Source organism: Phyllostomus discolor, chromosome 8 (assembly GCF_004126475.2).
Source record: "Phyllostomus discolor isolate MPI-MPIP mPhyDis1 chromosome 8, mPhyDis1.pri.v3, whole genome shotgun sequence".
Taxonomy (NCBI): Eukaryota; Metazoa; Chordata; class Mammalia; order Chiroptera; family Phyllostomidae; genus Phyllostomus; species Phyllostomus discolor.
In genome coordinates this window covers 47421496-47443797 of record NC_040910.2, presented here as the reverse complement: position 1 = coordinate 47443797, position 22302 = coordinate 47421496, and the positions used below count along the sequence as shown (strand labels likewise).

Below are 22302 nucleotides of genomic sequence, written 5' to 3'. Positions count from 1 at the left end.
GGAGCATCTAGAGCGTGGAGATGCCCGACGGAGAGATGATTTACACTACTCAGAAGGGTGTATGATTTAAAACTTAAACATGGCTTATTTCTGGAATTTTGTATTTAATATTTTTAGACTGCAGTTGACCATGGGTAACAAACTGGAAAGTGAAACGATACCTATAGATCTCCGTGCTCTACTTTTTTCTAGTTATTTTCTATTTTAGTGAAAGTGGTGCCCACACCCGTAGAAAGTGATCTTCTCCTTTGGGGGGCCCGTCACGAGGCACAAGCCAGCCTGTCAGCGGCCACCCACCCATCCATCGGTGGAGGTGTGCTGTGCTGGTGCTAGAGGTGGGGGTGTACTCAATGGTCACTGCTGTGGTGGGCTCGGCCAGCTGGCATTGTCCCCATCACCTGCACTCACTCATAGCAGATTCAGAGAAAGGGGGGACTCAAGCTTGCCCTCCAGGCCACTCAGTCAGGTGGGATGGGGCTGGAAGCCTTTCAGCATGGTGGCTGTCTACAGACACAGCTGGCAGAAAGGAGTGTCGGGGGAGTTCGGGGGCGGCACTGATGTCCAGCCAGTCTCCAATGAAGCAGAGGGGTTCCGGTGTCAGACTGGGTGAGCTAAGCTCCCTGTGTGCACAGGGGCCCAGTGATGGGGCCCAAGGAGTTCCAGGGACCAGGGAGCCTCAGGAGGAATGGAAGAAAGGAGTCAGCAGGGATGAAACCAGAGAATTAGGCAGTGGAGATGGGATGAAGAGTGCTTGGAGGTTACCTGTAGGCTGGGGCAGTGCAGTGCTACCTGCCTACCCATGTACCTGTTATCTCTGCTTATCTACCTGCTTACTCACCTACCGGTCATTTCTCCCACCTACCTACCTACCCAACTACCTGTCACCCTAACTGCCATCTACCTGCCTACCTGTCATTTCTGTCTATCTGTCATCTTCATTTAAATACACCTACCTACCTGTCATCTCTACCTATCATCTTCCCACTCACCCACATGCCCATCTTCCATGCACAGGTCTTTTGCTGGGGAGACAAGGTCTAATTTGGGTTTGAGACAGTGGAACAGTTTGCTGGTGAGAGCAGACTTAGCAGAGGCTGGGGAGGGTCCAGGCCAGAGGTGATAAGAGCCCCACAGAGGCAGTCTTGTCCCTGCTGATGGGGGTGGGGGTGGGCCAGGTGTTCAGGTGTGGGCTCTGACTCGAGTCACTAGGTGGGCACTGGCCCCAGGGGGCACAGAGAGGGTCTGGTGTGTTTCTGACCCTTTCCCAGAGCTGACTGTCAGTTAATGAAGGATGTGAAAGTGGGGCATATTTCTGAGGCGTGAGCAGGAGGCTCAGGGGACCCTGGAGTCAGGAAAGATGTCCCTGTGCAGGCATAATGGTGTGTGTGGCAGGGAGCACCTTCTCATAATGAGCCCATCAGGGGACAAGGCTGCTCTCACCTGCTCTGTGTTCTTGCTGGCATTCCCCTCACAGGCCAGGGGACCCCGGCTATTGAGGATGGAGCAAAGTGAGGGCTTGTGAGAGACCCCAGGCCCTAGTGGGGGCTGAGCTGCACAACCCCAAGGGTGGGGGCCTCATCGGGCACTCGGTACTCGTGCTGGCTCGGTGAACGTCTGCTGCTCCATGTTAACAGTTATTTTTGCCTCTCTTTCGTGTCCTTTCTTACAGCCCCCACCTTCTGGTCCTTTCACCTCCTCCTTTGGAGGGGCAGGATTCTCCGAGGACCCCTTTAAAAGTAAACAGGACACTCCCGCTCTGCCTCCGAAGAAACCTGCTCCTCCACGGCCTAAACCGCCCAGCGGTCAGTACACTTTCTTCTCTCGCTGCCACCCACCCACCCACCGTCATAGGACAGTGGGGGACTGAGGGCCCAGAGTAGAGCTTTGCTCTGAGGTTTGCACACGGAACAAGAAGGTCTCCCCTCTGCCCATTTGCCTTGGTCTGCTCGTGGTGTGTGCTTAGAGCACGCCTCCCATGGCATCCTGTGGGCCAGGTTCTGTCCAGGGCTCAGGATGGTCTCCCAAAGACCCAGGGCTCAGGGCCCTCCTTGTTGCCAGCAGACATGCCACGCAGCCCTTGGCTGAGCATGTGGTCAGGGCTCTGTGGTCCCTCTGGCCTCCCACCTCAGTGAGCTTTTCCCAAGTTGGCTTAGGGTGGCCCAGAGGTACGGACAGCAGCTGAGCCTGCTCCCTCAATCTAGTATCTCCAGACTGCTTAAGGATTCAGGATGGGGCATCAGGGTGAGGGGGTCTTCCTTGGCTGTGCCTGACAGAGGAGGCCGGATCTCCTCCACTCCCACCCTGGCATCTCAGCAGGTGGCTCCCAGCAAGGGGTTTCCTGTAGGCCCCACCTTGCCTGACTGTGGCTGGTTCTGCCGTCTTACTCAGCCTTGGCCCTGGTTCCCTCTGATGATTCTGGAGACTTTTAAGTCATGTGCGAGGCCTCTATGTGGTAATCATAGGCCCATAGGCCAGGCACCAACTCAAAAGCCGAGGAGGGACTCACTGCAGTTGCCCAGCCCCTTTACCCATCCTACCCCGAGGTCCTCAGCCCCCTGGCCAGCATGCGTCTTTCATTCCCGTGTCTTCAGGCAAAGCCTCACCCACACTGTCTGTAGAATGTGGCGCTCCCTTGGTCCTGCCTCCTGCTCCTCCTCCTTCCCTCCTGAGCCTGCTCCTTCCCTTCAGTCTGCCCCGGGGGCTCCGCTTTGTGTCATCATTGCAGCTTCCTGAGTCTGTAGTTATGAGTGGTCCCCATTCCCAGGCTGCCCGTACTTCCTACGTGAAATGCACTTGGCAGTAGAGACAAACAGAGGACAAGTTATTCTTAATAACTTACTACCTTACTCCCCTGTCATTGGGGCCAAGGTGTTCTCTCAGAAGGACGGGCACCCTGTTCGCACAGCCCAGTTTGCCCTGCTTACGGATGAGGTGTCAGAGAAAGTTTGTCCATGGGCCTGGTGGATTTATAACCGATTTTCTGTGAGCTGTGAGCAGAAACAGATGCATAAAGAGATCACTTCCGTCAGCCACACATCAAAGGCATTTACCATAACAGAGGAGAAAAGCAAAAACAACAGAGGAATTCCCTCCCATCTCTGAGAGGCTGCGTGTGCCTTAGACAGAGGGAGCAGCTCTTAGGGGACCCTTGACAACAGCCTGATGGAATGGCCTCGAGCCTCCTCACTCACCTCAAAGATAGGAGCCAGTGCACATACATGCATAAGTTCTCACATACATGCAGGCACACACTTGTACATGTGTGCATGTGTTCACATACTGCTTGTACGCACATGGGCGCATATTCACATCCATCCACCCTGGTGTGTGTCCTGCATAGGTGCACACCTGCAGAGCATTGCAGCAGTTATGGGACCTCAGGAGGAGCTGCTGCCCTTATCTGTTGGCAAGTGCGAGCCTCATTCTCAGGGTTCCTTGGAGACTCACCCCACCTCCTGCCCTTCCCTGAATCAGTGCTGGCTCTGCATTGAACTTGCCCTCACTGTTCCTTCCCTCAGGTCTCCATCTGTGAGCCTGCCCCCTCCCCCATCTTGGCTTCTTTTTTCCCGTGTGCCATGAACTTAGAAACCAGGGCATGGTGAGCCCCCTGGAGCTGATTTCAGAGCTTGGGCTTTTTAGAGAGCTCCCCGTGCCTTGGGACATCTGGGCTGGTATCCCCAGGTCTTAGGCTGCCTTTGTTCGTGGCTTTGGGTTGCCACACCCACACTCTGCCTTGGCCTGTAAGGTGCCCCAGATAGCCTGTTCACGTCAACAGACCTGTAGGGAGCTTTCACTCTACTGTTAACCTCTCCGGACCCTACCAGGACCTGGAAGTAAGTCAGGGCAGGCATTGTGATGCCCTTTACTTACCATGAGTGGAAAGGGAAGTGAGAGATGCCACATGGACCACCCAAAATCATGCATCGAGGTGGCAGCAAGGGTAGCCCCAGACCTGCTGATCTACCCCCTCTCCCCCGCAGCTGCCCCCACCAGGCCTCCCACCCCCATAGACAGCTGTGATGAGAATCACACTGTGAGGTTCAAGGTGCTCTGGAAAACAGTCAGCTCACATGCAGTGTTTACTCTGTGACCAGCCATGATGTGTCTGCGTAGAGGCCTAAATGCCTTGTCTGATTCCTTTACCTAGAAGCAATGGCAGAACAGAAAAGCTCCGCACTATATACGCTACTCGGTGGTAGGTACATTCCTGTGGTGGTTGTGTTTGAGTGCTTCCGCTGGCGTTTTGCTGTGATTGCATACTAACCTCTAACACTAGCTGCAGAACTCAACATCAGCCCAGTAGTTGACTTTCTTATGAGCTGCATTTCAGGGCAAATGTCAGACAGTTTGGAGATGCAGAGGAAGGTGTCTGCCCCTTGCTGCTTTTCTGGTTGAAGGGCTTAAGTCCCAACTGCCCACCGCATGGAGCAAGGCTGCTTAAACCGGGCACAGCCTGGTGGTTACCTGGGTTTTGCAGGACAGGTCAGCAGATAAGTGGCGGGGGAAGTCCTGCTTGAAGTATTCATTATGGAAACATGGGGCATCCCTCTTATTCTCTTGGTTGCTTAGGATGGGAGGCAGCCAAGGGTATGTCCAAGTGTTGGGGGGTTTTTGGTTTTTGTTTTTAAAGAGGAGTAGAATCCAACAGGCTGAAAGTAAGAGAAAAGAATGTGCTTTTCTGCCCTTCTCACTGACCAGACCGTTTCTTGCTTTGCGAGGCCACGTGACCAACATGAGGGGTGGCCACCTTCACCTGGGAATACAATGTGGGTGTGATCACACTCAAGGGCCTTCCTGACATGGGGTGGGGTAGGGGGGTGATCCCAGCATGGCTCTGTGGGGAGGAGGTGGGGTGGGCACCCTGATCCAGGGGCTCTGTGGCCCTGTGGATGCAGGCAGAGTGGATAGTCCAGACTGCCCAGTGATGATGGTTTTTCTTCCAAACCAAAGACACCTTCAAACCTGCACTCACAGAAGCCAAGGTGACAGGGCCTGCTCTTCCAAAACCTCGCTGCCCTGCACAGGACACGGGTCTGAGGTCGCCGCTTTCCCACCTAGGGCTGGCTTGTCCAGGAGGCATACAGGTCCCTACCACCTGCTGGGTCTCTGCACCTGAAGTTGGTGCCATGTGTGAAGCCAGGACAGGCGAATCTGATGCTGAGCTACCTGTGTCACTAGGTCCCAGGGAGCCGGCTGGACCAGGCAGGTGTTTCTGGACAGGTGTTAGAGGGAAGCCCTGGGTTCGTATTCTGGCCCTGCTGCTCATCTCCCTCAGGGGTTTGGGGCAAGAGTCTTAGCCTTGCTGAGCCTCAGTTTTCCTGCCTGAGCACAGGACCACCTCTGGCCGAGCAAGTGCCTGTGCGGGTAGAGTACCAGCACAGTGATCACCCACAGTGTGACGTGTGTGACACGCATCACCCTGGGCACAGGACCAGGACTGGGAGCCCCCTTCTGTAGGCTTCTTTAACCGAGAGAGACCGGGAGTAGGCTGTATGTACACAGGGGTCCTGTGTACAGGAGATCCTTTCTTCCCACCAGGCTGCAGGTTAGCAAGACCTTTTTGCCATTGAATAAAGTCAGAGTGTGGTATGAACTACAAAGAGGGCTCCAGGGGCCCCTCTGGCAAAGCTAAGCATTGCCACTCGTACAGGACCAAACGCATGTTTGGGCCTGAGTCATGCATGGTGTTTTGCATGCACTAGAGGCTGCAGTGTTCACATTCTGGGGTAACTGTTTTTTATTTGTTCTTTTTAGCCTGATTGAAGTTTGACATGCGATAAAAACACATATTTAGGTGTTAGCCTGTGCAGTCACAGCAGAGGGACCCTCTCCCTGGGAGCCTTGCCAAAGTTCCCAGGAGAGAGATCTGGTGTCGTACTGTCACCCTGAAATCCTCAGTTCTCCCCTGACCCCAGCCAGAAAGTACACCCTTGGGGACTGTTGTGTCACCCTTTGGGGCTCTCACAGGACTTTGGCACCGAATTCGCTGTGCCTGAAGGTCTTTTCTAGAAAGGTCTGTCAAGCTATTGAGTAACCAGCAGGTGTCTGTTTGGGGTTGAGAGAATTGGTTTCTTCCAGGCAGATGCAAATCAGACAGCTCCGAAACCTGTCAGTTGGAGTCTCTGCACACACCTCCCCAGGTAAACAGTGTGTATTTTCTGCAACGGGCAGCGATCGAGATCAGTCAGAACTCACTGCTGAAGAGTTTCTAGGTAAAAGTTGTTGATTTGCAAAGGGAGAAACAGATTTTTTTTCAAGTGCAGGAAATGGCTGTGTGGGTGTCAGTGATTGGGCCTCCTGCCGCACAGCGACAGATAGTGGGACCCTGTGCCCGGCCCCACCCTTGCCACTTCCTGCAAGTGCAGCCCTGCTTTGCGGTTCCTGCAGCACCGGTGACACCAGCTAGCACGCCTTCACCGCTAACCAGCCAGTCACCTTTAACCTCTCCACAATTTAATTGTCCTTTTATTACTGCTAATGGCCTTTTCACCCCCAGAATAAAACCATGCACACACTTAACGAGGTCCTTTTGCTCCTTTCCCACATCCCATAATCCTTGTGATGAACATAGGCAAACAAGATACTATTTAACCTGCGTCCTGTGTGATTCAGATAATTCTCAAAAAAAAGAAAGAAAAAAAAAGAAAGAAATCATTTTTTCCTGAGAACATCAGTCCACACAGGGTGACTGGCTGGGAGGGTTTTTTGGGGTAATTTTCTGGTTGCCACCCACCCTTAGGTCAGCCTGCCTGCTCAGTGGTCACCTCAGCAATCCCGGGGGAGCTGCCACAACAGGACGTGGTCACGCAGGAAGCCCCGAATTGCTGGCCGGGTGCGTGCTCGGCTCTCTGCCCGTGTTCTGAGAGGCCAGGACGAGGCAAAACCAGGGTGGTCGTCCTTCACCCACATGGGTCCCGACCTCATGTTTATCACACAAGATCCACTTTTAAAATGGCTTCTCCAGTTGAGCCGTGCGGTTAGCACCTCAGCCTTGAAGTTAACTACTTTAATTCCGTTCCCACGATGATTTCAAAGAGATAATCAGTGGGTACATATGAAGTTCTAGAATGGGACAAGTGGTTCACTGCCAGCTCGAGGAGCCTGGAGGATTTCGGCACTGTTGGCCAGCCTCTGGAGCCGCCTTTCCCGCCCACTGGCGGGGTCTGTGTCAGGCTGGGCGGGACTCCTGAGAATGAGTGCTGGAGAGCTGGCGGGACCCTGCCTACAGCAGAGGGAGAAATGTCATTTTACTCTCAGCCTCTTACAAGTAAAGTGCCTGGAGATGGGCTGTTCTTTGGGTGAATTTCTGTTCTGCAAAGTCGGCTGAGTTTGAAAATAGAAGCATTTGCCTATCTTAGCACACACCCACCCTCCTGCACCCAGAAGGGCGAATTGAGTGGGAGTCGAGTGACACCGTAGTCACCTGTTGTTCAGTGTGGTGCAAATGCCCAGGCTTGGGGTCCTGGAGTATGGAAGTCAGGGTACAGCTGGCTTAGCCCACCAGGATCCTAGGGGGCAATCTTAGGGTGGGGAGCAAAGAGCCTGAACTCTCATCCTGTATCTGAGCCAGGGGATGAACAGACAGGAGCCACTGCCCTGCCCTGGGCCTCTCCCCAAACACTGTGGTGCCTTGTGTACCTGTGGCCATCCCTCCCCCAGTTCCTTGGTTCCCGCTACAGCAAGGTGAGGGGCCAGGAAGCTGCTCCCTGTGCTGCTCCCACTTTTATCGATGGAGTGAGCATTGTTGCTCATTTTTTCTTGTTTTTCTTACATTGGAAGCACTGAATAAACCCCTCCTCCTTCCACCATTGTCAACTGAAAAACAGCACATGTGTGATTGATTGGGAGGGAGATTGTCATAAAGAGAGTGGCAGTTGGGGGTCCCCTGTTCTGCTACAGGCTATCCTGACTCCTGAGCTTCCCCCACAGCAGGAGGAAGTTCCTGACGGGCTCTTAACTTTGCCCTGTGATGCACACATGCCTTCTTATTACTTCCAGACCCGCTGCATGGCACCCTGGTGATTTTCTTAAATGGGGGCACAGCGCCTCTGCCCAAGCAGAAGCAGCGTTCTGGCAGCATCGGTGTGCCTCTGTAGGGAGGAACAAAGGCAGTAGCCCTTGTGGTGCAGACCTAGGGCCCCGCCACCTGGTGCAGCTAGTGTCTCCCCATGTCCCCAAGGCACCTGAGGCCCCAGAGGGTGCAGGCAGGCTGGTAGAGTGTGTCGAAGGTGCATATCAAAGAACAAATATGCTATTTCAAAAAGCAGAACTGTGACACCTGCAGTTCGTCGTCTTTTTGTTGTGAGGACTGAGTTGGGGTTTGTCAATTCATTTGTGAGTCACGCAGCCCCCTCCCTGTTGTTGCTACAGAACTAATGTAGCCTGTGCCAGGTTTCTTACAAATAAATGTCATGATAGCCTTTCCTGGAAACCTTGAAAATCATATTTCTCACTCCAAAGGGTATTTGTCTTTGGAGGACCAGGACCGTGTGGCTATTTTGCCCCATTTTTCCCTTTTCCCTCTGACACTTCCCACACCCACCATGCTTCTCGCTCAGTGAGATTTCCATGACCTCCGAGCACCCCAGATGCCTCCCAGAGGATGGGAAACACCAGTTGTGGGGGAGCCTGGTGGATAATAGTAAATATTTATTCAGCTTTTCTCAACAATTCAGAACCAAACCTCATCCTGTTCCCTTCAATGCATTAAGCAGATTTTCTTAAAATTCGGTAAATATTTTTAGTGGAAAATCTCAATGCTCTGATGGTGGGACCTCAGATTTTATCTGCAGGGCTGTGCTACTTGGCACGGCTTTGATCTGCCGCTCGCCTTCTCCTCGAATGTGCAGCAGTGAGCACAGGGCTGTTTCTGCAGGACTCCCCACCCTCAGCCCGGTGGGACGGTCCTGTGTGTCCTTGCCCTCCACGGCCCCCCGTTGTGGGAACCGGTAGGGGGACATGCCTGCGTGTGGGTGAAAAGCAGTCTTTGCCAGTGAAAAGTTCTCTAAGTGACCATGAATTCAAAGGGTGCTGTGGACAGCCCACTCCTCTCTTTCTCTATGCCCCCCCCAGTTCACCTGTTTTGCTGGGGAAGTGGGAGTGGGCAGGGAGGGGCTGAGGGGATAAGGAGCACCCCCTCCCCAGCCACAGCTCCCTGTGTAGGGTGACTCTAAGAAGCCTGGTGGCTGTGTGGGCGTCCCTTGTTGTATAGGATGCGTGACAGTTCTGTGAGGATCCCCTGTAGGATGGGTGACAGTTGTGTGGGACTCCCGGCTTGTATAGGATGCGTGGCAGTTGGTGTGGTGTCCCGTGTTGTGTAGGGTGAGTGGTGGCAGAGTGGACACCCCAGGCAGGGGCACACGGCAGCAGTGAGAATGTGCTTTGTTGTGTGCGTGATAGCTGAGGTGGGGCAGCTGTCCTGACCACAGACCTTTGTTTTTTATTTTTTTATTTCGTTTTGTTGTTTCTGTATTTATCTCTCATCTACAGAACTGCATATTTCAATTCCCATCCTGAATTTTATACATAGAACCCAGCAAGTGTCTGGTTGGAATGAATATACTCGTTCACTCTCACGCGTATATTTGTGATATTTTTATTAGTCAGATTTGTTGAGACCCTAAATTATCCAAAACCTCTCACTCTGCTCCTCAGTTAAAAATTTCGAAAAAGAGAGTCTGCCTTCAGAGTTCTCAGAGCTCACATTTTTTTGAAGCTTGGTGGGGGCGTGTGCATTTGTGTTCCGTTGTTTTTCCATGCACCGGCTCTCAGGGACTCTTCCTGGCCAGGGTTTCCTGAAAAGCGTGTTGGGAAAAGCAGAACCACGAGTTTCGCTGCCAACAGCTCATTCTGAAGTAACTGCGCTGGTCCTGGCCACTTGGCCGATCCTGGCTCTGGGGGCTCTCTGGCCTCGAGAAGTTAAGAAATAGAAGAATTAAAGACATTTCTATCAGGGTGGAGCCGGCCACCAAGTTTTTTTTAACAGCACACACGCTGTGGTAAACCATCGGGCTCGTATTGTTTTTGCTGAAGGCAGTCCTATGTGCGGTTTCGGTGCACCGCTTGGGTAACTGTTGAAACTGCTGCGGTTTGAAATAAGCCCTATTTTGCCTTCTCTTCAATCTTGCGTCCCTCTCCTCTTGTTCATGAAAACTACAGTGAGTGTTGGAGAACCCCAGTGGGTGCCAGGTCAGCAGCTTGCAGCCCCCAGGGGGTCTCTCTTCTGTTTGACTTCGGGCACCGCCTTCTGTTACCCTGAGGGATCGGTGGTTCCCTGGGCAGAAATCTAGGAATGTGACACCAAACCATGCATTCTGGCCATCGTCCTGGGTAGCTTTTATACCAATTTTCAAAAGACTTTTGTTCTCTGAAACATGCCTCAGTCATGACCCTTCCTTCCTCATGATACCTGGAACCGTAAAAAGGCATCAAAACTATGTAGTGAGTTTGCTCAGGGACATGGAAGCAACTTAAAGTTACTCTGTCACGTTTGAGATAAGCTACACCTCAGAAAATCGGAAAAACGATTAAGGAGCTAGCACGAGTGGTTATGTAAAAGCAGGAACTAGACCCAGAATTGTTTTTAAAAGTGCAGCGGCTAAAAATAGTGGGGATGCAGAGAGGGAAGTTTGGGCTCTGGGCTGTCCTGCCGTGCGTGCTCCGCAGAAAGCCTCTGGTCCCAAGCAGAGTGTCAACCAAACTGCAAACACCCGCAATTTTGCACGAGTCCTGCACAATAATAATTCATCCTCATGCTGAAGTACAAAAACAGACAACTGAGAAAAAAACCGTTGTTTTTTTTTCCCCTCTGAAAACGAGCAGTTGATGTGCCCTGGTTTCATGTTAACACAGTCATGATTTCTAAATAACAACGGTTTCAGCAGCAGCAAAACCGGGCAGTTCTCGATGTGAATGATGCTTCTCATCTCCCCGTGATCTCTTTGTTTGTCAGAAACCTCAGCTTCAAATCCCAGCAGGCTGGATTCTTTAATGCCATCCCCACCCCCCCAAAGCAATTTGAAAAAAGAAAAACAACAAAAACAAAAACCAAACCAGGGAGAAAGTCCTTAATTGCAAAGAAGGAAAACACAGAAGTGGGTGATGGACTTGGCCACTCAGACCCCTGGCTGAGTTGGCTCACCTCTTCAGTCCACACAGATATCTGGCCTTTGTGATCAGCTGCCCCCCGGGACTTACTGCTGGGACCAGGGGCTGTGCCCTGCCCTGGGGCTCTCCAGCAATCTCCTACTTTTTCCTGTGTTAGAATTCTACTGTTTGGCCCGTGATCATTTTAGCTTTGGGTAAAAAATTAGCCTGAGAGTGCAGCAGTGACTGTTGCTCGCAAAGGAGGGAAGCCAGATCCCCTTTATATCCTCCTCGATCCTCAGAGCTGTTGCCCCAAAGGCCCTTAAGTCCCTTAGAGGTCCCGTGGAGCCCGTGTGGCGGAGTCTGGCCCGTGTATACCCTGGAGGCTGGCTGTCTGGCCCCAGGGATGGAGCAGGATTTACTGGGACCTGCAGTTTGCTGAGCTCCACCATCCACATGGAACTGACCCTTCAGGACCCTTGGGTGTGCTGGAGGCTGGACCAGGACAGAAGTCAGTGTCATGGAAGGTGGCCAGAGCAGTGGGGGAGTGTGCAGGGGAGGAATGAGCCATGGAGAGGGTGTTGGGGAAGGGAGAGGTGTGAGAGAGGCTGGGCAGCACAGGGCAGTCGGGACAGTAGAAGTGGTTATGGAAGGGAGATCGGGGGTGGCCAGGCCACGAGACCAGCATTTGTCCCCTCTGGTACCCAAGCCTGCGTCCCCATTCCTCTATACACTGTCTCCCAGGGCACCCCTGCCTGTGGGCTTGGGGGTTCTTGCTCACACTGGCACAGTGTACAGGTGAGCACTGGTCTCCCTGGGCCCAGTAGTGGCTGCAGGTGCTCCAGGCCATATATGCACGCACACACACAACCTCCCGGTGTGCTTTGCACGAGAACACTTTCATCTAGCCGTCATCAAGCCTTGGATGGTGCCACCACTTGGGGTTTGGCACTCTCCCCAAGGCAGTTTTTCGGGGCTTCAGGACCTCTGAGCCAGCCACCCCACAAGATGACCTGCTGTGTGTCCTCTCCTAGGGGTGACACCTGCCATCCTCACACGTGGCACTGTTCTGCAGTGAGGAAGGGGTGCAGAGGGGGGGAGGAGCCTAGATGGGGGCAGGGACAGGGAACTCTGCAGATGCTGGGTGGGGGTCCTGGGGAGTAGCCTGAGGGGAGGATGCCTACGTGTACCTGAGCACCTGTGGCAGAGCAAAGCTGCCGTTGGGGTCCTTAGTTTCCTTTGGCGGGTAGCAGGGTGCCCAGCAGGTCTGGCTTCTGGGTGGCAAAGCTGCACTGGCCTGGCTACAACCCAGGGGCCTGGAGCATCCCTCAGTCTCTCAGAACAGTTTGATCACATGAGGCTTGCTTACTGCCTGCCAGGCATCAGAGCTAACCACCTTCTCCATGCCTGAGGGGATACATGGTTTTTTTTGTAAAAGGCCAGATAATATTTTCAGCCTTTCAGGCCTTACGTTCTCCATCCCAAGTGCCCAGCTCTGTTGTAGATGACAGCAGCACAGGGGACCGTGAGCACATTGGCACAGCACATTGGCATTGGCAGGTTCAGGGAGAAGGAGGTGCTGCCTGGGCCCTGGAGAGCTGTCGGGGTGAGATCAGGCAGAGTCCAGTGTGAGCTGGAGGGGCCTTTGTCGTGGTGCAGGGTCGGGGTGCATGTGCCCCGCTGTTGAATGAAGCTTCGTTCATTGTATTCCCGCTATTTTCAATAACCTGGCCCACAGATCCGGCAGATCCTGGAGTCTCCAGTTGCCAAACAGGCCTGGAGAGGTATCCAATTCCTCGTTGAACTTTCTGGTAGGATGTCAGGGCTTATTGGCAGAAGCCACCTGTCCTTAAGCCACACACCCCCAGCCACTGTCTCACAACTCCATTTCCCTCTAGTGCTAAATATCTCTCTCGGCCCTGTTGGGTTCACCCTTGCTGGGACCCAGGTATCCTAGAACCATTTTCTTGGCAAGATCCCAGAAAGGTCCAAACCCTGTCCTTTGGTGTCACCAGTACCAAAGGGACAGGAGCTGAAAAAGAATTTACACCCCAGGGCAACACAGCTGTGGGGTCGAGGGCAGTGTCTGCCTGGTAAGGGTGAGCTGCATCCAGACCCTCACAGCTACACCAAAGCGTGGAGTGAGTCCCCCTTTCATTGTAAACACCCCCACCTTTTTGTTGTTGGAAGCCTGCCATGTATTTTTGTGCTCAGCCATGATTGTTTTTGTTTTCACTCAGCATGATAGTAAATGTTGCCACACTGAAATGAATCACTTTGGAACATTCCCGTGTGCAAACTTTTCAAGGACGACTATACATTTTAACTAATGTGGGTGGGGAGGGGAGGGGAGGGGGTCATCTGAAGTGGTTTTCCGGTATCACCCACAAACTGTTAACCCTGGATAAAGCAAGAGACCAGCCATTTCCCCACCCCTTGGGCTCGTCCCACAAGTGGCATTCTAGATCTTTCCAAAAAGGGGAAAAGATGTCCCAGTGGGCGCTTACCCCCCAGCCTCTTCAGTCAGGACTCTGTTCTGTCTGTGGTCAGTAACTTGCATTTCTTTTTTTTTTTTTCTCCTTTGTTTTCTTTCTCCTAAACTTTCCAGGTAAAAGTACACCTGTAAGCCAGCTCGGCTCTGCAGACTTTCCCGACTCCCCCGATCCATTCCAGCCACTCGGGGCTGACAACAGCGACCCGTTCCAAAACAAAAGGGGGTTTGGGGACCCATTTAGTGGAAAAGATCCATTTGCTCCCTCCTCTTCAGCTAAGCCTTCTAAAGCCTCTTCCCTGGGCTTTGCAGACTTCACCTCTGTAAGTTGAGTTCTCCACCTCCATGCCACCTCCTCCCCCTCCGCTTGCAGTTTCTTTGGGGCTGGTTTTTTGGCTTATGTCTCCTGGTGCCTCATGCCATCGCTCATGTTATTTATTCTGTACTGCTGCTTTCTGTAAGAAAAAAGTGTTTCTCAAATAAAAAGGCGCTGTGGTTTGGATATTCTGTGACGAGGGCACATGTCCTTCTGGTATGGTGGCCAAATCTGGTGGCTGTATCTGTCTGTCTCTGTCTTTCCCTTTCCTGGTCAGTTCTGGATTGTTTATTTTGCCCAGAGGTGCTTGTGTTCATTGATTTCCAGAAGCCGAGATGTCAGACACTTCTAAAGTATGAAAACAAAATTGCTAAAGTTACTATACTGGGGTCTTGCTGTCCCCAGAATGTCTCTGTACAGGAGTTCCAACTGTCCTGCCTTAGTGCATTTGGTGTAGCAAGTGCAAAATGAAGGATGCAGGTGGGGTGCAGAAACAAGAGCAGTTTGGTTTTTTACAAACTTTTATTTTAGTTGCCAGCTCTGACAAAAAGAGAAATACAACCACTCTGAAACTCTGTCCTTTTGCAAAAAAAACAAACACACACACACCCAAATCCTCAAAAAGCCATTAGCAAATTCAGGTGCTTTTTCAGAAGCTCATCCTGGTATTTTGTAAGTCTGACTCTGTTTCTTGGTGTGAAAAAAATCCCAGATTCTGAAACGCTGTCACTTTGGGGTATTTTCAGCACCCTCATCAGTGCCCAGCATCTTGTTCTCAGAGTTTCAGAGTTTGTCTTCCCAGAATCGGTTTCACTGTCTGTTGTGCACCCATGTTTAAAAAAAAAAAAAGTTTTCTTCGTTCACATTTGCCAAGTACCTTGTTTCCTGGTTAGGTGTGACATGCATTATTTATAGATGCTCTGACTCCTAGAATATCCTTCTTAAAACAAGCTCTGCCGTCCATATCCGTGCCCCATGAACACTTGATTCATTTCAGTCCCACCTCGCACCCAGCAATTCTGTGGCTTATTGAAGCCGCCCAAGACGCTGTTCTGTCCCTGGCTCTTGGTGACCTGTGAATATTTTACAGCTGCAGTTAGCTAGGTTTTGTTGACAGGCTGTGCACGCTGTGGGTGTGTACAAATGGAGACATTGTTAATGAAAGCCAGGAACAAAACCTGCTTTATCTATAGTTTCTTGAATAGCACCACATTTGTTTTTTCAGTGGAAAAAATATTAAATGCTGATGAAAAAAAAATGGAGCCATTCACGCATGACTCAGTTACTTTGTTTGGGGCAGGGCAGAGAGGTGAGTGGATTTGAACGGCAATTTGAAGAAATGACTGTTCTCTTTCTGAAATGCATAGATCTATTTCCTGTGGCCCCTCTGTTCCCCTCCTGGCGGCTAGTTTTTGGAAAACATTTGAAAAACACACACACCCAATGTTTCAAGCTGTCATTTGGCTCAACACTTCTGATTACTCTAGAATAGTTGGTAACTTTGATTTTAAAACACTCTGGGTATTTATTTAATCTCCCTCATTTCCAGGCAGAGATTCTGGTTCTGCCCAGTTGAGTTTGCAGCCCTGTTTTCTGTTTCACATCACCTTTCCCGCTTCAGGTGCCCCAATTTTTCCAGAGGGAATCTGGAAATCATTGAGATTCGGCCCCTTCTGATGGGATGGGGTGGAGGAGAGGCAGGACACCTCCCTGGTTTGGTTTGTCCCCCTCTGTCATACCATAGTCCAAAAACATGGTCAACACTTGCATTTTCATGGCATCTGGGGGTTCAGCCCATCAGCCAGTGGTTTCAGGGTTCACTGGACTTTGATTTGTGCTAACTCAAAAAAGGCCAAAGTCGGTTTCTCTGGTTTGTGTATTTTAGCTCCACCAGTAATACCGAGGGGTCTCGAACTTTCCAGCAGGCTGGCAGCGTAACTTTCAGGTCAGGTGTTCTGAGTGCCGCCAAGACATGGTCACCCGTGCAGAGGCAGCTTGGTGTGTGTTGGAGTTCAGACGCCAGTGTCACACACGCACACAGTTCCCCTTTGGCACCCTGGCTGTGCTGCCCTGGAACCCTCTTAATTTACGAGCCCCAAGTTTCCTTCAATGGGTCACTTGTGCTTGTTCATGGGAAACCTCTCTGGGATTTCTTTAAAAACCACCCTTTCTGTCTCAGGCAAATGTGTTTATTAGCAAGTAGTATTTATAGGTTAGCAAAATGGCCCTTTTTTCTGGAAGTCTGCATTGAGAGCAGAGCAAATGTCAGATGGGATAAGCTTTGTGTTGTGGAGTGAGGTGGATGCACTTTCAGCATCAGAATAAGTGAGTTGATGGGAGAAAGCCAGAAGCGTCCCCTCAGGTGATATGGTGGCAGTGCCATCAGATGTCTCAGGGTACGGGTGCTGTCCCCAGCGAGGAAGGGCATCCAGGCTTCGTGTGAGGAGTCCTCTGAATCGCCGATTAATAAGCACCCTGAGCGGGCGCCCTTGGGCAGGAATCTTGGCAGGGCAGCACCGTTGTGCCCCGCCTCGTCTCAGCCCTGTGACGGCACAGGAACAACGAAGAGATCAGAGCTGCCCATGGGCCTCCCGGAGTCTGGACCTTGATGCGACAGACCCCTCCAGGTCAGAGGACTAGCAGATAGCCTCGTCCAGGTGTCTCCAGCAGGGCCCGGAAAGGGTTGTCAGCTGGTTTGAGACAGACACCCGCTTCCTCCAGCTTTCTGTCAGATGTCACAGCCCCCGGTGCTTCTCCAGTGTGTGTAAACCACACGCTTCTGCCGGTCTCCACATGGGGGCCTACACTGGCCTCGAGCCCATTCACTCAGAAGGCTTCTGGAATGTTCCTATCAGCATGTTTCATTTGAAAAGGTAGACCCTTGAGCAGGTGGCTGTTCTGAGACTTGGGCTGAGCGGGGACCATGGTGTGCCCTCAGCCTATCACTTGACCCCCCTGGGCCTTGGTTCCAGGCTTTGACCCATCTAACCCATGTCATTGCTCTTCAGGCCCGCCCACCCCTGCTCTGGGCAGGCAGAGGCCAGGTGCCCTCTCTCAGCCGCCAGCAGCACCCTAGAGTCATTTCCACCAGCGCTTGTTGTTTTTTCCTTGTTTTTCTCCTGCGGAGGTGTTGGAAAATTCCCCAGAGTGCAGGAGGTGATGGGGCTTATCTGCGACCAGTGGTGGGAACACGAGGGGTGGGGACCAGTTTTCAGGGAGGCCCATTAAACCTCTGAGCATTTTTCTAGGCAGTTTCTCTAAGAAACAAAGACAGCCTTTCTTCCCAGAACAGTGCTTCATGCTGACTACTGAGGCCAGATGGGGAAAGGCCCCCTGGGCTGCCCCACCTCTGCCTCCAGGACACCTCTGCTCCAGACTAGGCTCCCCCCACCCAACCCACCCCGATTCCCTGCCTGGCTGCCCCAGCATGTGGCACTGTCTCACTCCCACACCAGCCATAGAACCATGAAATGTTCAAAACTGCCAACTCAGTCGCCCCACTCGCCAGCTCAGGGAGCTTCCAAGGGGAACTCTCAGCTCCTTTCTGGGGCCTACAAGCGCATTTCAGTCCAGCCCCTTCCACCCCACCCTTGTTCTGGCAGCACCAAGGTTGGGCGCTTGGTCCCTCCATACCCAGAGGCGCAGATAGACCCTGGAGGCCTGGGCACCACCCTATACCCCAGATCTTCCTGCAGTGACAGCTGGCAGCTCCACCTTGAACCGGGGAGAGTCCAGGATGTTGAGGACTTGGGCTCTGCCTTCACAGGCCTTGGTGTTCCCACCTGTCTCAGGACCCCACCTCCTGGGCTGTCACTGGGACTCACTGTGCAGACTCCGTGTGAGAAGAAGTAGCTGTGAATTCCCGTCACACTTCCTTCTCCCAGTGCCCAGGCAGGACCAGCAAGCGCCTCCACAGGAGCCTGCGTTGGACTGGGATTGTCTCTGCACCGCACGCACCTGTCAGAGGGCCAGCCTGCCTCTTTGTCTCTGGTGTCACCCAGTGCTTGGTGCCAAGACCAGAGGCGCTGGCTGAGGGAGGCCAGGGCCCCAAACAGGACTCGTCTTTGCTCGGTGTCTGGGTCCACGGGGCCAGAGTTGGCCCACCGGGAGGCACTGCGGAGTGACTGAGGACCCTGCGGGGACCACGCCGGAAGCAGAGCGTGTGAGATCTGGCTCTTCCTTCTTTAAAGCAAAGGGACCTCACACAAAGGTGGTTTGAAATCACCTATCTGAGGATCAAAACCATTTTCTCCCTTGTTTGGAAAAATAATTTTTTAAAAAATTGAACCTTTTGGAGAAGAACCCCGACAATGAATACCGAGTGGAGTGAATGGCAGCATAAATGCCAGGGCGAGTCCAGAGTGAGCTGAAGCGAGGCTGGGCGGGAGGAGAAGCTGCATTTTAAGACTCGTCTCCACAGTTTTGGCCTCAGACCCCTTTACACATTTGGGATCGAAGATCTGTTCCAGCCTGGCTCTGCAGTCCCAGCGCCTGTCACCCACCAGTGTCAGCAGCCTACCATCAAGGCCCAGGCCTTATGGCGGTGCCATCCTAGCCCCTCAGGGTTCAGCTGACCTCTGCCCCCCAGCTGCTTTCAGACGCCCCGCCAATCCCAAGAGGAGGCCGAGCTGGGGCTCTGCCACTCTCATGCTGCCACATAGACTCAGTACTAGGGGTCACTGGAGTTCTCTCAGTGTCCCATGCTGTTGTGTCACGTCACCTTCTTCAGTTCCCTGCAGGGACAGGTGGCTAGGTTCTCTGAGGTCCAAGGCGGTGGTTAAGGTCAGACTCAGCCCTGCTTTTCCATGCATGTGACCCCCCCCCAGACTGGGTGTCAGGGCTGGGGCGTGCATGTCCCCACCCCACCCCCAACCAAGATACAGGCTTCTGGCTATTTCTGGTTTTTCACCCCGGCTGCCATGCATCCCAGCATTACATGCGGTTCCCTGCACCCTGCCCAACTTTGATAGGATTTGTCTGGGTCCCTGCCCCTGACCCACGCACCTCCCCCTCAGTGGGTGGCTGCAGTTCCCAGGCTATGTAACACAACCTTCCTTTTTCCTTTGCAGTTTGGCAATGAGGAGCAGCAGCTGGCATGGGCCAAGCGGGAAAGCGAGAAGGCGGAGCAGGAGAGGCTGGCGCGGCTGCGGCGGCAGGAGCAGGAGGACCTGGAGTTGGCCATTGCTCTCAGCAAGGCTGACATGCCCGCCGCCTAGGCGAGGGCTGCCAAGCACGTGTGCAGGGGCAGGACCGCCATGGGGGCGGGTTTTCAAAAGGAGAAAACACCGAAGTCTGTATATACACACATACACACTCAGTGGTCCCCGTTTCACATTGTGACATGCCACAGCCACTCTGAGGTCAAGGACTCGCTGGTCAGAGGGCCTCAGGTTCTGGGTGGCTCACCCCAGGTGAGGAAATGTGACTCACCTTGCAGAGAGGCCTGGAAAGGCACAGGCCGCTGCCACCTCCACCTCTCCACTGTGACATCCCTGTCTGGTGACAGCGCCCCCACCTGGAAGGAGCAGAGGGAGCGTGTGGCGTCTCCCAGCCTTCCGTCCTCTGCTCACAGCTGCTTCGGTACCAGTGCCAGGGCGCACCCACCCTGCCGCCTCCCCAACCTGAGACAGACACCTGCGATGTATGCATTCATTGTATAAAAATTAAGTTTGAATGATTAATATAAAATATTTTAATACAAAACAGAAGAGTCTCTTTCCTTTTTATTCAAGTGTTTTCCTTGCAGTAATGTTCGCACGTGATGTCACAGAGGCAGGCCAGCCCCACAGTGACTTGGAAAACCAGGCTGGGTGTGTCTGCTTAAGTCACGTTTGAGTGGGTTCTGGCACCACAGAGAAAGCCAACTTGGGATGTTCTCATGGGTGCCCTGTCCCCCCAGGATGCAACCCTTGGTCACCCTGCTGCTGTTGGAAGAGGTTCCCTTAGTTCACTGAGGCCTGATTGACATGGGCGGGGGTGGGGGCGTGGGGGCTGTGGGGCAGTCTTCACGCCCTGTGCTCAGGAATCTGGAGACTGGGAGAGCTTCCCACCAGGACACAGCAGCATTCTCCTAGAACATTCCAGAAGCTTGGACAGAACTGTTGGGATGACCTGAGGACATGCTGTGGACATTTCGGATTTGTCCCTGCTCTGTTTTTCCCTGTCCCCAGGCAGACAAGCCGGCTTCTCTCAGGTGAAGATGATAAAGATTTGAATCTCAGTGACCTGAGCACGGCCTTGGAATAGCCTTTATCCAGAGACTCCAAAACTGTGCAAAAAGAGGGCAACATGCCAACCCAGGACTAAACCGGCCCAGAATGTTCCAGAATCAGCCTTGACTGGAAATGGGGGCGCACACAGACGCAGCCCCATCTGGCCCAGGTAGACTCCAGAAGCCCTTTTGTGACGTGCCTTCTCTGTGTGCTCTGTGCCGGCTCCCAGCTGTCTGGTTCCAAGGGCTCGATCCCAGCAGGAAGTCATTCTTAGAGGCACCATTGCCCCACCCCCCCGCCCGCCCCATGTCCATGCATTCCGCACCCAGGGGTTCGATCAGTAGTGGATAGAAAATACTGGACGGGGGACACGCTGTTGCTGATGTGTGTGTACTGCGTAGCTCGGCCCTCACGCCGTGCTGAACGTGTGCGGACTTTTCTCATCATGCTGTAAACAATAGTATGACAACTGTTTACATGCCATTCACATCGTGCAGGGTGTTAGAAACAGCCTAGGGCTGACTTAAGCGCGTGGGAGGGTGTGCGTAGGCTGCCTGCACCGTGTACTCAAGGAACTCGAGCATCCAGGGGTTTGGGTTTCTGTGGAGGGCCTGGAACCAGTCCCCCTGTGGGTAACAAGGGACAACTGTTTATTTATTTGCTCCTTTTTGCATTTTAATTTTACTGTTCAGACCCAGTTTGAGATGTGCAGAAAAATCACAGAGGTACTGCAGAGAGTTTCCATAGGGCCCTCCAGTTCCTCCTGTTTTTCACATACTGCTCTGTGCGCTACATTTGTTACAATTAGGGAACCAGGACTGAGATGTTATTATTGACCAAAGTCCACATGGTACTCAGACTCCTCAGTTTTTTCCTAATGTCCTTTTCCTGTCCCTAGTCCCACATTACATTTAGTCACCCTGTCTCCTTAGGCGCCTCGGGCTGAGACAGTTTCTGGGACTTGCTTGGCCCTGATGGCCGTGACAGTGCTGAGGAGCCCTGGCCACATGTCGTGTAGCTTGTCCCAGCTGCAGTTGGCCTGGTGTTTTTCTCGTGGTTACTCTGGGGCTGGCTGTGGGGAGGCCCCTTCTCGCTCCATCATCCGAGGGTCCATGTCTTCAGCATGGTGGGTCAGTGCTGATGTCACTCTTGTCTCCTAGAGAGAGATTTTGAAAGACAGCTTTTCTGCCTCAGGAGTTTTGTTACCTGCGTTGTCTCCAGGTGATGACTCAGGAGATTGAAAGGACACATCATAATTACATTAGCCAAGGTAAAAATGAAGGAGAGAATCCTAGAAGCAGCAAGAGATTAGGAGACAGTTACCTACAAAGGAGTTCCCATCAGACTGTCAGCTGATTTCTCAAAAGAGACCTCGCAGGCAAGAAGGGCTAGAAAGAAGTATTCCAAGTCATGAAAGACAAGGACCTACATCCAAGATTGCTCTATCCAGCAAAGCTTTCATTTAGAATGGAAGGGCAGATAAAGCACTTCTCAGATAAGGTCAAGTTAAAGGAGTTCATCAACACCAAGCCCTTATTACATGAAATGTTAAAGGACTTATCTAAGAAAAAGAAGATAAAAAACATGTATAGTGAAAGGACAGCAAACTCACAATTATTAACAACCACACCTAAAACAAAAACAAACTAAGCAAACAAGTAGAACAGGAACAGAACCACAGAAATGGAGATCACATGGAGGGTTAGCAACAGGGGAGTGGGAGGAGGAGAGAGGGGGAAAAGATACAGAGAATAAGTAGCATAGATGGTAGGTAGAAAATAGGGGGAGGCAAGAATAGTATGAGAAATGTAGAAGCTAAAGAACTTATGACACGGACATGAACTAAAGGTAGGAAATGTGGGTGGGAAAGGGTGTGCAGTATGGAGGGGAGTGAAGGGGGGAAATGGGACAACTGTAATAGCATAATCAATAAAATATATTTTTAAAAAGAGAAGAAAAGAAAGGAAACTATAAATGGGGTTCCATGACAGGTCTGGAGGATGCGGAGATCAGTGGGGCAGTCCGAGCCCCAGGGTAATCTTATTTCCTGGTTATGGTTACGGGTGAGGGGCTCCGGAGGTTCTGGAAGGGGTGGGGCTCCCTGGTGCCTGAGGCCCAGTACAGTGAGAGGGTCTGGGGCTCCTCTTGAGGCTCACAGGCCTCCTAACCTGTGAGGTGCCCCAGATCCTCTTGGAAGA

General features: G+C 52.4%; 1 protein-coding gene across 10 annotated transcripts in view; it reads left to right on the top strand.

The window, feature by feature from the left end:
- EPS15L1 (epidermal growth factor receptor pathway substrate 15 like 1) overlaps window positions 1-19597 on the top strand; it is a 93319-nt gene extending 73722 nt beyond the window's left edge. For 4 of the 10 annotated variants that reach the window (XM_036032490.1, XM_036032491.1, XM_028519320.2 and 1 more), the window contains 4 exons: window positions 1670-1802; window positions 4148-4195; window positions 13694-13899; window positions 18962-19597. In XM_036032490.1, coding sequence (XP_035888383.1) covers window positions 1670-1802; window positions 4148-4195; window positions 13694-13899; window positions 18962-19108 — 534 coding nt within the window. In that variant the 3' untranslated portion in view covers window positions 19109-19597. The remainder of the gene's footprint in view (window positions 1-1669; window positions 1803-4147; window positions 4196-13693; window positions 13900-18961) is intronic. The other 6 variants (XM_036032496.1, XM_036032494.1, XM_028519321.2 and 3 more) reach the window with 5 other exon arrangements.
- The last annotated feature ends 2705 nt before the right edge of the window (window positions 19598-22302 follow it).